General features: G+C 36.1%; 1 protein-coding gene across 3 annotated transcripts in view; it reads left to right on the plus strand.

The window, feature by feature from the left end:
* The first annotated feature begins 483 nt into the window (after nucleotides 1-483).
* The window catches only part of LOC144980237 (zinc metalloproteinase dpy-31-like), a 58,346-nt gene continuing 47,662 nt past the window's right edge, over nucleotides 484-11,167 (plus strand). Inside the window, exons 1-3 of one of the 3 annotated variants that reach the window (XM_078927842.1) lie at nucleotides 484-668; nucleotides 4,395-4,461; nucleotides 8,116-8,203. In XM_078927842.1, coding sequence (XP_078783968.1) covers nucleotides 4,438-4,461; nucleotides 8,116-8,203 — 112 coding nt within the window. In that variant the 5' untranslated portion in view covers nucleotides 484-668; nucleotides 4,395-4,437. The remainder of the gene's footprint in view (nucleotides 669-4,394; nucleotides 4,462-8,115; nucleotides 8,204-11,167) is intronic. The other 2 variants (XM_078927840.1, XM_078927841.1) reach the window with 2 other exon arrangements.

Genomic DNA, 11,167 nt, shown 5'->3' on the forward strand with positions numbered 1-11,167 from the left:
ACTAGATAGGACAAAATCATGAATACAGATCTCTCCCATTTAAAATGATCGACGAAAAGGACTTAACCCTCTCCCTACCAAAAAATCATCACATTCGTAACGATGCAACGACAATTTTCTCATTCTGATTTCTCTTGTACATCACAAAATGTAAAAAAATGCTTTGATTACAGCTATAAATATTAAACACAGTTGTAGACATAATATTTTTTGCTGAACAACATTCTGTATTGAATACATTTGTTACTTTTTTGTTTGATTAGAAAAAGTCTATTTTTGTACCGGGTGGGTGTGCAGTTTCGAGGTAAATTCTAATAATGACTTGTAAGGAGGGAGTTGAACTGAGCTTTGCTTTTATACATATATTTGTCATTTTCGTATCTATAATAATTTTTAAAATTATACAAGAAGAGCGGCGGCAAGACTTTTCAGCCTGCCCCTGTAATATCAAATAAAGTGATGAATCTCAAATGTATAACAAACAGCAGAATTTCGCAATCCTGACAACGCATCTACCATGGCCTAGTATGGAATATCGCCATGCATGTGGCTGGTTAGGAGTAACCATTTAAATATATAAAACATCACACAGATTATACACTCTAGCAAAGCATATCATACACAGTAGATACAGCTAGCTGGCTTTGCTACCAGTGAGGGATTTTTAAGTAAGTACAATACATTTTATATGTTCTAATAATCCCGTCACTGAGATCCATTGTTTTTTTTTCTGATTTGTGTAAAAGGGGGGTGCACCTATTTTCAAGTCTGATAAACCAGTTCATTCTGGGCTCATTGTTGAAATGGAAATCTAAAACAAATTACGCAAAATACACTCAGGTGTAAAATGAGTACCTGATCGTTAATAGGGTTGTCTCTGTCCAAATAAAAATGCAATGTATAGCCTGGCAGAGGTCATGTTTTGTCCTACTTGTGAAGTGTTGCTGTTGGCAAGCGACCCCCTGTAAAGCGCTTTGAACACGTTTAGTTGATATTGCGCTATAAAAAAGCTCAATTTTTTTTTCTTTGAGGAGAGTGACTGTAGATTGTCGACCAGCAAAAGACTTGAATTTTGTGTTTCTCACCATCTGTACTCGACACTAAGCTACTAGAACAAAATTGCAGTCACTTAACTCTTATTATTTCTAGTCAGCCATTTTTATGAGTAGTTCTCACTAGATTCTTTCAATCAGACTATAAACGTTTACGGTTTTTTTCTGTTGAAACGTTAAATTAGATTGGCATATGTTATGGGTATTTTGGCTAAACGTACAGCATTAAGAGCTTTGGGGTATCTATAATCTATAAACCGGCTTGACCAGTAGCCACCGTAAACTTATAGCCTGACACTGACCAAATAATGATCTCGAAAGGCAAGTCTTTGGCCACAAAAGAAAACAAAGCGTGAGTTGTATTCAACAGTTCAACCGCTTGGCTCTACTAACGACAAACTCAAGGCGATGCAAAAAACTAAATAATGACGTCAAAGTATAAATCCTAGAGGGTTCTAGTGTCATGCTATATGTAAACGATGGCTATGGCTTGACACTGACCAAAAAGTTTAATCAAAAGACAAGTCGAAAACAACAAAAGAAGAAAGTAGAAAACTACAAAAGAAGAAAGTAGTGAAGTGTAATTAATGGTTCAACCATTGGATTCAGTGGTGTACTTTATCACTACCAACAACAACCGTAGCCTTCGTAAACTGACCGTAGGCATCGCTAAAAAAATATAGCCTGAAATTATGAAATTGACCCAAAAAATGACATCAAAAAACAAGTCTTTAGCCACAACAGAAAACAATTCGTGAGTTGTTTTCAACAATTCTAGCAATGGGATCACTTGTTTCCCTGACCACTACTAAAGACAACTGAATAGGCCGTTTCACAAACCTAAAAATGACGTCAAATTATGGGTCTTAGTGTCAGGCTATAAGTTACGATAGCTATGGACCGTGATCATCGTTAACATAGACTGACACCACAAGCCACTAGGACTTATTGTTTGACGTTATTTTTAGGCTTTTGTACCACCTAGTGAGTTGTCGTTAATAGAGCTCAAGGAAACAAGTGATTCCATTGGCAGACCTATTGAATACAACTCACGATTTGTTTTCTTTTTTTGCCCAAGACTTATCTTTTGACGTAATGTTTTGGTCAGTGTCAGGCTATAAGTTCACGATTGGTTCGGCCTGACACTCAACAAAAAGTGACCTCAAAACACGAGCCTTTGACCACTGGAACGTGTTTTTGGTGTCTTTTTTAGATTCGTGCACCGTCAAGTGAGTTCTATTTAGTAGTGTTCAAGGAAACAAATTAATGATCCCATTTGTTGAACTACTGAACTCAGCTCACGATTTATTTTCCTTTACGGTCAAAGACTACTCGATTTTTGATAATCTTTTTGGCCAATGACCAGTGACTTCTTATTACTCACTTACTCATTCTCATTACCACTGATCGTCGGGAGGGGGGGGGGGGCATACGAGATACAGACTTCATAACCTTACGCCATTCGTCACTGTCTCTGGTCTTTTCTAGAAGGTTATTAAGACCCAGGCCTGTCTGCTCTTTGATGCCCTGACATCGTTTTTTCTGTATTCCTTTCCTCCTCTGTCCCTCTATAGAGCCCTCCCTGCATGACAGTCTTGCATAGCTTATGACGCCGACAGTATGTCCGAACCATGACAATTTCCTTCTTTTGACTATAGCTCGATACTCTACCTAATCTAAAATATCCTTATTAGTCCTGTGCTCCAATTAAGGAACTCTCAAGAATTTCCGATAGCTCTTATTTTGGAAAGAACAAATTCGCTTTTCTAGATCTGCAGTGAGAGTCCATGTTTCACAGCCATAGAACAGGATGGATACTTTGGGTTTTTTACTTAATTTTTTTTGATCAGTGTCTATAAGTTTACAAAGGCTACGGTCAAACTTTGTATTTAAGAAGGCTACTATCGAGCCCATATAATTATAATGTTATACATAGAGTGAATGCATTTGCTTTGTATTTCAGTCCCTTGATTGGTGGCAAAATGATAATCATTGGATTCAGTATTCTGATGTCACGCCGTCCGGCAACGGCGGCCATCTTGGTTCTAAACAAAGAAAATCATTACATTTTATTCTTCAAGATGGCTAGAACTTTTCATATGTCTTGTGACCAGAATGTGTAAAAGTCCAAACATGATCAAATTTATGTTTTTCCCCCTCTGGATACGCTTTTATGCTCGCCGGAGAAATATTTCATACGGGCGTCCGCCATTGTTCCGATAGTTTAGAGCCAGTGTTGCTAAGTTACCATGCGTCATTAGGAAGGAAGTGACGTTACGACTATTGAATCCTATTAGAGGGACCAAATAACACGGTAGATACTGACATCAAATCGTGCGCACGAATTGGTGTGATTGTAATTGTCGTTCACGTGCACTTGTAGAAACCGTTTGAGCCTTGAGAAATGTTTTTTTTTTTACGTCTTTAGTTGTCCTTATGGCCCATTTAGACGTACAGGCTTTTCTCACACGGTCCGACGGACATAGATGAGACACGGTCGATGTGGGTCACCGTGAATTGACATAATATGTCCACAGAGAAGTTCCCTTTAGTCGTACAGTTAATTGATACGTGTCGGATCTGTGGCATCGTACTTCCGTAGTTAATCTTGGGAAACAGTGTGTGTGTGTGTGTGTGTGTGTGTGTGTGTGTGTGTATATATATATATAATTTCTGATTAGAACTAACGCTTGATACAATGTTGTAGAAGTTAAATAATCATAATTATGCTTGAAATGTTTATATATATATATATATATATATATATATATATATATATGTGTGTGTGTGTGTGTGTGTGTGTTTACCTGTGTGTATAGATATTTCATAACCCCTTCCCCTTCCATTGTGTCTTAAACTTCAGTCAGTCAATAGAGAGACTCCTCTTTATTTGACGTAAGAGAGAATTCGGTGAAAACTAATCACACGCTAGACCCCGATGATCCGTCAACTCGACGACAGGAAAATATCAGGCGGCCCCTGATATCAGGATCTTGGGTGGATATCCATCTGACGAGAGTGAAATACCTCGTTTACATAGTAAAGCGCTTTGAGCACAATTAGTGTATATCGCGCTATATAAAAAAGCTCATGGTTTTGTTTTTTTCAAATCAGTTTTCGTGAGTTTTGGTCATCGAGTAATTATAGTTACGCCATGATTTTGGGCCATTATCAACCATTTGTGGAAATCCGTCGGACGTGTTCGAAAAGTCTTTACGTCTAAATGGACCTTTATAACAGTACTATTCATTGTTTTGGACACAACTAAGGGATATAATCGGTGACAAACTATCTCCCCTAGTACATGGTAAAATTAGTGCGTGTTCTATTTATTTCCAACAGATATCAACCGATTTATGAGAGATAATCAACGAAGTAAAAGAAAATGAAGGGTTTCATAATCTTGCTGGTAAGTTTGACTAAATTGTGGTAAAATACATTTTGATCTTTATATAACAATAATACACGGAGAAAATGGCTTATACTATTTTTTAATGCATGAATGTACAACTTTTCAACTTAAAAAAAATTAAGCTCGATCTTTTATGTAGCGCAATCTCTACTAAACGTGCGCAAAGCGCTTTACAGGGGGTCCCTGGTCGTGAACATTTAAGACGTGACATGACGCCTGTTTGGAGATAATACAATTTTTTTCGGATAGAGATAACGATGGTTACGGTAAGGTACTCATATTTACAACTCCTAAACACGATGATAGAATATTGGTAAAGAAGCTTTTAAGAGGACTCAACTATGCGCCGAGCTAGTATCGAACCGTAGTCATAGTTAACTTATAGCCACTGACACTAAGACTCATATTTTGACGTCATATTTAGGATTTTGGACCGCCTAGTGAGCTGTCTTTAGTATAAGGAAAGGACTTGTTATCTGTTGGTCAGTGTCAGGCCATGAGTGTACGAAGGCCACGGTCAGGCTATAGAGAGTTCGAAGATGACGTCACTCTGGTCTTTGTTATTGTTTTTTGCCATCCGCGTTTATGAGTAATGCTCACAGAACTGTATTAACCCGACTATAAACGTTCATGGATACACACTGTTTTGTGTGTTGGTCCGTTATACTCTCCGGATGGCAATATTATGAGCTTCTTAGCCAAGCGCATACTATCTATAAGTTAGCGAGCGGCTAGTCTCTGTACGGCCCCCGGATAATCAACAAGGCATTTTGTGTGTGTGTGTGTGTGTCCCAAACAGTGCATGCGTATTCAATGTGTAGTCGAATTAATGACATGTAAGGTAATGATTATGGGCCTGTTGATTTCACCTTTAAATTTCTTTGGAGTAATTCCAGAATCCTACTTGCTTTCGATGTGATGTTGTTCGTGTGGTCGTCTAATTTTTAGTCTAATTTTATTGATATTCCTAAATACTTTGCTGATGGTATGTGCTCTAATGTATGGTTGTGTAGCTTGTCATTGCATGTAATTTGAGATTTATTTCTGGAGATGGAAATGACACTGCACTTCTCTGGATGAAACACCCTAGGTGTCTCAGTTCCCAAACCGCCAGTTTCTCGAGGTCTTGTTGCAGATTTGCTCCATCTTCATATGATTTTATCACCAAGTATGCAATTGTGTCTTCTGCAAAAAGGAGGATTTTAGATTCAAGAACATCTACCAGGTCGTCACTATAAAAAAGAAAGGGAGTGAGACCATGGACTGAGCCTTGAGGAACACCAAATCTAAAAGGGAGAGACTTGGGTGATTCACCGTCAATAATCACTAATTCCACTTCAATCATTGCATCGTTTTTGAACAGTCATAATTTGTCTACCTACTTTAACTTTATTATGTTTAAAGTTTAAAGTTCATTTAATCTTTGGCTCAAATCATACATTTAATGACAACATTCACCAATGGCAAAAGAAATTTTTAAAAATGATATCATCATTAACCACTACAAATACAAAAAACGGTAATACCAACAAGATTTACAATAATAATAATAATAATAATAATAATAATAATAATAATAATAATAATAATAATAATAATAATAATAATAATGATAATAATAATAATAATAATAATAACAATAATATTAATGACAATAATATTAATAATGATAATAATAATAATAATAATAATAATAATAATAATAATAATAATAATAATAATAATAATAAGAAGAAGAAGAAGAAGAAGAAGAAGAAGAAGAAGAAGAAGAAGAAGAAGAAGAAGAAGAAGAAGAAGAAGAATTACTATACTAATAATATATAATAATAATAATAATAATAATAATAATATTAATAATAATAATATAATAATAATAAATAATAATAATAATAATAATAATAATAATAATAATATAATAATAATAATAATAATAATAATAATAATATAAAAATAATAATAATAATAATAATAATAATAATAATAATAATAATAATAATAATAATAATAATAATAATAATAATAATAATAATAATAATAATAATAATAATAAATATAATAATAATAATAATAATAATAATAATAAATAATAATAATAATAATAATAATAATAATAATAATAATAATAATAATAATAATAATAATAATAATAATAATAATAATAATAATAATAATATAATAATATAATATAGATAATAATATTTATGATGATATGATGATGATGGATGATGATGATGATGATGATGATGATGATGAGATGTGATGATGATGATGATGATGATGATGATGATGATGATGATGATGATGATGATGATGATAATATATATAATAATAATAATAATAATAATATAATAATAATAATAATAATAATAATAATAAATAATAATAATAATAATAATAATAATAATAATAATAATAATAATAATAATAATAATATAATAATAATAATAATACAATAATAATAATAAAGAAGATGGCAATTATATCAATTATATTATGAACACTTTTAATGACAATTTGTCAATTCTCTGTCAACAACTGCTATATTAATCCGAATTCTTGCCTGGCAATGGCGGCCATATTGGTTCTAAACAAAGCAACTCATTACTTTCTATTCTTCATGCTGGCTAGAACTTTTCATATGCTTTGTGATCAGAATGTGTAAAAGTCAAAACATGATCAAATTTATGGGGGTTTTTTTTCCTCTGGATACCCTTTATGCTCGCCGGAGAAATATTTCATTCGGGCGTCCGCCATTGTTCCGATAGTTTAGAGCCATTATTGCTAAGTTACCATGCGTCATTACGAAGGAAGTGACGTTACGACTATTGAATCCTATTGGATTTTAATAGCAGACAATGCGTATCTATGTGAGGCCGTGTCAAGTCGGTAAACATCCTTTCGCTCATGATGTTTATAGTATGTAATACAATTGAAATTGCTCAGGGTTTGTTTTTTGTTTGTTTTTGTTTTTGTTTTGTTTTGTTTTTTATTTGCAGGTTTCCATATTCAGTTGGATGATTTCTTCTCTCTGAATCTCAGACATAAACTTGTTTAAATTATAGATATAATGAAGTTGACGTAAACATTTAAGGTTACACATAGTTTTGTGTTTGGTCCGTTATGCTTCCTGTTGGCCAGTTGTGAGCTTTTTAACAAAGCGCATACTATCTATATCTTACACTAGTGTCTGTTCACTAAATGGAGAGAAAAGTCGTGACGTCACAGAAACATTTATAGTGCCGAAATCTTTGAAAGTGTGTATCTAATCAGTCCTTCGTAGGACAAATAATGAATAGGAAATGAGATTAGCGGAAGAGTAGCGTCCAATCAAGGGTCGCTACTTTTCCGCTAATCTCATTCCCTATAGGTTGTATACTGAATCATAAAGTGGCCTAGCTATTTTAGTGGCAGGATTTATAGCCACATTCTAAGACTCACGTAAAAGAGAAAGAATGGAAGGTCTTTATTGATGACCTGTATAAATTTAGACTAGAAAATAAATTGCGATCGCTATAAAACCAGAAGAAGATCATTTACACAAGGTATGTCTTCAGTCCTCCGGCAGGGTGGTTTTACATTTCCAATGAGATTGGAACCGATATTTTGACATCACACTTTTGTTCCCTATTTGTCAATTTGTTATCATTCCAGCCAATGGTCGTCGTGTCCACCATTGTGTTACTGGGCAGTGTATCTGGAATGGACATTGACCAGCTGATCGCTAACGCTGGTGGATCGGGTAAGCAAGAAACTTTCATGATAATAATGATTTAATGAGAGTTTTTTATATAGGGCATTATCCACTCGAAGTCCCAATGCGCTTTACAGGAGGTTCCAGGCCAACAGCAACACTTAACATGAAGGACAAGACGTGACACTTGTTAGGCTATATTACATTTTTTTTCGGACGGAATAACGCTGTTAACGGCCTGGTTCTCATTTTACACTTGAGTATGGTGAGAGAATGTGAGTGAGTAAAGAGCCTTTTCCAATGACTCAATTATGCGCCGAACGAGGCTCCAACTGAAGCCCTTCCTGTCTAAAAACGGCATCATATTACTAGACCACGTAGCATATCGCCGGCTTGCATTTAACCAGTAAGCTGGGATACTTGTAATTTGGTAAGACGGGTATTTAATGATTTGGCCAGAAAACTCGTCCTTCAAATATTGATCAATTTAAATTTGAATGACCCTCATCTTGGGAAAAACTCTCAAGCCCAGGGACTTCGTCAAAGACCTAGCCGGGGTCCCGGACATGTGAGTTTTTGCCAAGGTGGGGGTAATTTAAATCGATAAATATTTGAAGAGGATCTAGTAAAGAAAGCTGACTGCACTAACATTGAAAGCCAAATACAAGGAAGATGATGGCGTTGGCTGGGTCATGTGGCAAGAATAGGAAAAGGGTCACTTCCCAAGACAGTATTGATTTCGACAGCAGATGGGAAGAGAAAGCGGGGGAGACCAAAGAAACTTGGCAAAGGACCATGGAAAAAGAACTAAAGGAAGCAGGCATATCCTGGAATACATCTACGGCAAAAATCAACGGACCGAAAAAAATGGAGATGTCTGGTGGATGCCCTAAGAGGATTAAGTAAGTAAGTATGGCACAGTGTAGGCATGGCTATGTTTTGATCATGTGTGATGACTAAGACTTTGTTGTGGTATGGCACTCGTTTTGAAACCCTTAGGTCCCTGGTACGAGTCCCGCCAGAGTTGAATTCCTGGAAAAGACTATTTACTCTGATCCTCTCACTTCACTCAGGTATAACTGTAAGATATTTGAAGAATGAATTTTCTTTTATATTCACGTTTTTCCAGAATAAGACAGTTAACTATTTACATTTAACAGACCTGACGAATACTACGAAATACAATTTTTTGGCTCCACCTTCAGAGTTGCATAGGTCTCTTTCATTCAATAAATCTTGTTGAAAAGGAAAGTTCAATTCATCAGAACCTATATTCAGGAGTTTGGAACATTTTTGGACCATGCTGGAAAAAATTGTTTATTTCTAAAGTTAATGAAGAAGAAATTTCTTTTTTCCCTTGGAAACTACGAATTTTTGAAGTTTCAAGTAGGCAGCTCTGACTTTGAAGCTTCAATTGTATTTGACTATTGTTATTGATGAAGAAGGAAGATGTCATGGTTTGGCTACAATGTGAGGCATGAAGGTTAGTGCAGAATGGTGATGGAGGGTACCATTGAAGGAGGAAGAAGAAGAGGAATACAAAGGAAAGTTTGGATGAACAGGAATAAAGATGGAAGAACTCGTGGAGAAGTCAAGAGTAGAGAAGAATCGCGGAAAGTGGTGGGAGCTGCATCCCGTGTATCCCCCCGACGATCATCAGATCATGGGATGAATGAATGATGAAATGATTTCTTCGGCCAGGTCTAAGATTTGAGAGTTTTTGTGGTCTAGTTGTATGACGTAGGTTTCTGTTACTTGCTATTTTAAAATGTACGGATAGTTGGCCCATCGCATAATCCCAAGACTTGGAGCACCAAGGTTAATTTTGGAGATTTACTCCTAGGCTGGTTACCCTCCCGAGTTATCGAGCCAAGTCTACCCATGATTTTCTGTTGGAGTTTTCTTCCCTTAGAAGATTGTCTCCATGACTGAGGAGCTCCATTTACCCAGGTTTGAAATCAGAGTTGTCTTTCTCCTAGGTGAATTGTCTTCGAATGATACCAATGAGCTCCACCTTCCAGAGTACGACAGTTAACTGGTTACATTGAAGTTTCCATTATTTTGACTTTTGTTATTGATTTCTTCGCCAGGTTTCAGGTTTGAGAGTTTTCGTGGTCTAGTGATATGTATGACACACGTCTTCGGACCTGAAAGTCCAGAGTCTAGTGCGGGGCGGTCCTTGGCAAGCTTAAGGACCACGGTCCTACGGTCCCTGGGAAATGAAAACCGCAAGGACCGGTCCTAGGACCGGCGGTCCTTTTCGACATTGAACATTCCTGAGAGACTGTTGGAAGTTCGAACCGTTTTGACCTCTGGGACCATGGGATCGTTCATTCTTGAACCGTTAAAGACCGCTACACGATGAAAACCGTGGTCTACAGGAGTAAAACACACGGAGTAGTCACACTCATTTCAAATTGTAACCTAATTAGAGAAGAGGGGTGATGCCTTCTTTATTTGCTCACCGTACTTCATTGTTACTTCGATAATTTAATAAAATTTGAAATTTATCCCCATTAACGGAGATAATGGCATCGTCCAAGGCGTTGATCGAGTTGTTCGTGGCGTTGATACACACACGCAACTCCTACCCCCCCCCCCACACACACACATTAGAGGGCAGCGAGCATTGAAGAGTAAGAGAGAGACGTGAAGTTATAATAAGAGGGGGTGGATGCGGCGGTAATAAGTTAATAAGTAATAAGTGGGGTCCATGGTGACTTTTCGCCAGATCTAACAAACCCAGCTACCCATTCACTGCTGAGTAGACAGAGATTCAGAAAAAACTCGACTGCACCCGGGATCGATCTCTGGCCCTTTGAGTATAAAGAGAGTGCTCTATCAACTGAGCTATCGGGGTCCCCAAATATTCTATTGGACTTTTTTTAAATACAGACGTAAAAACTGGGTTTTTTTGGAAGGAAGAAACTAATGAAACTCATATTATTTGATTAGTTAAAACACCAAACGAAATTTTAATATTATTGTATTATTTTAAATGACAACAATGCG

The sequence above is a fragment of the Berghia stephanieae genome, chromosome 9, assembly GCF_034508935.2.
Source record: "Berghia stephanieae isolate SIO BIC M18660-M18661 chromosome 9, UCSD_Bste_1.3, whole genome shotgun sequence".
Classification (NCBI taxonomy): domain Eukaryota; kingdom Metazoa; phylum Mollusca; class Gastropoda; order Nudibranchia; family Aeolidiidae; genus Berghia; species Berghia stephanieae.